At 45.8% G+C, this 3,901-nt stretch overlaps 1 protein-coding gene across 1 annotated transcript; it reads right to left on the bottom strand.

Annotated features, from left to right (window-relative positions):
* Nucleotides 1-1,270: 1,270 nt before the first annotated feature.
* Nucleotides 1,271-3,690, bottom strand: LOC107472215 (uncharacterized). Its single transcript, XM_016091758.3, has one exon. It carries the CDS (start codon nt 3,298-3,300, stop codon nt 1,417-1,419), a length of 1,884 nt encoding a protein of 627 aa, XP_015947244.1. The 5' UTR covers nt 3,301-3,690; the 3' UTR covers nt 1,271-1,416.
* Between the last annotated feature and the right edge of the window lie 211 nt (nt 3,691-3,901).

The following is a 3,901-nucleotide window of genomic DNA, read 5'->3' as shown; positions in this document are numbered from 1 at the left end:
TCCTAAAATAGCATAATCCGTGAAACGCCGTCCGGGATACAGTTGCTCAGCGCAACCACTACCTGAAATGAGTGACTAATAATAACACCCAGTTCAGACAGGGCCGCCTCGTAGCATTTGGCTACCCCGCTATCGGCAATGACAACGTCATCACCGACGAGAAAGTTGCGACCGAGTACCGCCAGGCGCTTAGTGATCTAGGAGTGGATATTTCACTACCCAAATCCCTGATCTCTAAGACTGGTGGTGCTGAGTTTGCGAAGCGCTTCCGATGTCATCATACGAGAAAGGATTTATCTCCAATCTCCATGAGAAACATGACTAACACCCACCATCCACATGGGCTCTACGCCGTTCTGAACCTTTATAAGGTAAAACGGTTTAGTACCTTCTGTCGATTGGCGGGTGCTGGTTACTGGACGCTTTCGCGCTTAAATAAAACTCTGTCGCCTAAGTACCAGCGACTTAAAGCGATATGGGATAAACGCAACTTACCTTTTGAACTATGGCTTGGGCGGCTTAGACCACTCAATCCTTATCTACGTGGGCATCTTATTGATTACCTACGTAAGGCTTTTAAGCCTACAGATCTCAAGCTGTGCCCTCCCGAGTTATATAATGATGATTGTCGAGAGTTGCTCGCTGAGATTACTGTGGTTAAGGGTTGGGTACGTCAGTGGCTCAAGTACGTTCAATGGTACCATACGATCGCACTTGACCCTGAAGTTTCAGTCGAAGCCTTCTTTAAAGCGCCCGTCGTAACTAGTAGTTGGAAAGCTACTAGGGAGGATCCACAGTTAGTTAGATTTGGTTTAATGTGGAAACTCTACGATGAGGTTGCTAAGAGGTCCCTGAACTACAGCCCACCTGCCTTAGTTCGGGTAGGGGGCCTATCCTCCTGTGAGGTGTCTCTGGTACTGAGTACCTTTTGTATGCTTCTGGGCTTAACCGGCCTAGAGCAGGGAGAGGAAGCATTCACATTAATTGTGATTGTAGACTTTCCCGAGCCATCGGTCATAAGACTTTGGGCATCCAGGATTGTCAAGAGGAAGTATGATATTCTCGTTGAATTAAGACGGAAGGTCGATACTGCGCAAAAAAAATCAAAGAGGAATCGAACCTCTTCCTGTTTTTTTTTGTAAAAAAACTTGAATCCATTTGATTTCCCTCCCCCCTTCCCCCGTTATTTTAGCTGCAACGGCCTAAATTGAGTACAATGCTTCCTTCTTTTCTTCGATTGAATGAAGTCCCCCTGCAGTGGAATCATGAATTTGACTCGAACCAATATCTCTGACTTTCCCTTTAGTCGATCATGATGGGAAGACCCCGCTGCCCAGGATCTCGGGACCCCTCCCCCCTTTCTAATGAGGGGAAATTTCGCGTTTTCTACTGACTCTATAATATATATTTTTTATTTTAGCCCCTCCTGAAAAGCATCCTTTCTTGCAAATTCCTGATGGTTTCCCAGTCCCGTTGGCGAAGTTTGTCGCGTATAATGAGGAGATTCTCCAAAGAATCTTCCCCAGTTTTTGTCCGCGGGTTGCCGAGGGCCCACGCCCCCCGGTTCAACCAATCACCAGTTGGATCATGAGCAGACATTTCCATGGCGATATCTGCTTTGACCTCAAACAGGTCTTCGGCATCAAGATGAGCAATACGGAGTTCTTCTGCGGAGGCAAAGGGATTTTCCTCCAAAAGCCGCGTCCGGATCGACAGAACCGAGTCCCCCCCAATGACCTCCGCCTCGTTATACGGAAAGTGGGCCACATGAGATGGACCGGCTTCCGCTTCCCCGGAAGCTACAGGATTAGCGGGAGGCACTGCTTGTTCTGCTGGGATAGGCGTTACTGATGTGCTACTCCCGGGGGAGTTCGCAGCATGCTCAAAATGCGTCCACACGCCCGAGGGCGAAGAGACGCCCGACGGTTCCTGCGAGGTGCTCCCCAGTAACGACGTCCAGCCGGTACTGGACGACCCATTTACGGAGGGGGAGGACGCACACAAAGCACTCAATGGCGAGAGGGCCCCGCCCATGGAGTATAACAGAGCTAATGATGGTATAGCAATGAACATCGGGATGATACTAGGAAATTTGGATACCCGAGAACCATAATCTTTACTAGGAACAGCTTCTACGACGATAGGCGTAAAGGCATGATTAGTTCCACAAATCTCACTGCACTGACCATAGTAAACCCCTTCTCGTTGTACCGAAATAGAGATCTGATTTAAACGACCAGGTACAGCATCACATTTGACACCTAAGGAAGGTACAGCCCAACTATGAGGTACATCAGCAGGTGTTACAATAATACGTAGATGAGTTTTGGCTGGTACAACCACTCTATTGTCCGCTTCTAATAAACTTGATTGACCCAATTCTAGATCATCTTCTGGAATCGTATAACTGTCAAAAGTGAGTGACTGTTCATCGGAACTGTTATAGTCTGAATACTCATAAGTCCGATACCATTGATGTCCAATAGCTTTGATAGTAATGGCTGGATCTACTACTACCTCGTCCATTGAGTATAACAGAGCAAATGATGGTATAGCAATGAACATCGGGATGATACTAGGAAATATGGTCCGAAGAATCTCGATAGTAGTTCCATGAACAATCCTTTGCGGGATTGGGTTTTTTTGATAGTGGAAATGCCATAAAGCGCGAACCAAGATCCGTGATACGAAAACCAAAATCAGAATGAGGAAGAAAAAGATATCGTGATGTAAATCGATTATTCCTTGCATCATAGGACTTGCTGCGTCTTGAAATCCTAATTGCCATGGCTCCGCTGCATCACACAAAGCTGCTTTATCGGGTAATATACCCAACCTATTCGATAGATCCAGGGCATCCTTATAGGCTTCACCTTCTATTTCGTTTTTGTTCAAATCATCTAACAGGTGCTCCAGAAAAGGGATATTGTTGCTTTCGCCATGTAAAGCTTCGGCCGCACTCAGAACGTCTTGGTCACTCTTGTTAGTCATCAACTCTCCCAATTTATCGTGTATATCAGATTGAAGCTCTACTATACGTTCACTGTCCGGGTTAAGACCCGGATGATCCTCATCAATACCATGAGTCTCGTAATTATAATTAGAAGGAGCCGGCTGCTCCACCTCAACATCACTTGCTATGGAAGGTAATGAGGGGACAGATGGAACCGAGTCGGCTGGTAAGGGTGGCAGGTCAGAAGGGACCGATGGAAAATCATTCCACATAGAAGCTGTATCACTCGAAGTTGAGTTAAGACTCTTCTCATCAAATAAAGAGATGCGTCGAACGTTGTTAAACATAGTGATTGATCCAAAATAATTCCCTCCAGACAGACTGAACTCTGAACTCCGTCAAGCCTGTAGGAGTAGTGAAGAACTCTTGTGAAATGTGCTTGGTTGTTGACCAAAGAAAAGCATGGGAGTAGAAAGGCGGTCGAGTTAAGTAAAGACTCAAAACAATGAAATCCTGGAACACTATCTATATCTCTTTTTCCTCAAAGACAGAGCATTTTCGATCTTAGGCGAACGAGGGTTACCGGCTCTACGACCTCGCAAGGCGCTACTGTAGTGCTCTTTGGGCCTGCCGCTTTCTCAATCGAAAATGAAAACTGTCAAGATTAGCCTACTGAAGGATTCTTTCTATCACCTTACGTAATTTCTTGATGGATTTTCTGCCATCACCTACGCAATTTCAAAGTTGCATTTTGAATGAGAAAAGACACAGAATAAAGGCAATAAAGGCATTGGAAACCTAGAAAGAACACCTTCCTAATCTCAATGAAGAAAGACTTTCCAGCAAGCAATCAAATAGGTTCAAGCACCTCTACTTTCAGGTTCAGGCAGTTCCTTTATTGAAGTTTTTCGGGTAGAGGGGCATGGATTGAATCTTCTTATTAGCCCC

This window comes from Arachis duranensis, unplaced genomic scaffold, assembly GCF_000817695.3.
Source record: "Arachis duranensis cultivar V14167 unplaced genomic scaffold, aradu.V14167.gnm2.J7QH unplaced_Scaffold_12105, whole genome shotgun sequence".
Taxonomy (NCBI): domain Eukaryota; kingdom Viridiplantae; phylum Streptophyta; class Magnoliopsida; order Fabales; family Fabaceae; genus Arachis; species Arachis duranensis.
Note: the sequence above shows the minus strand (reverse complement) of the source record. Positions and strands in the feature narration are given on the sequence as shown.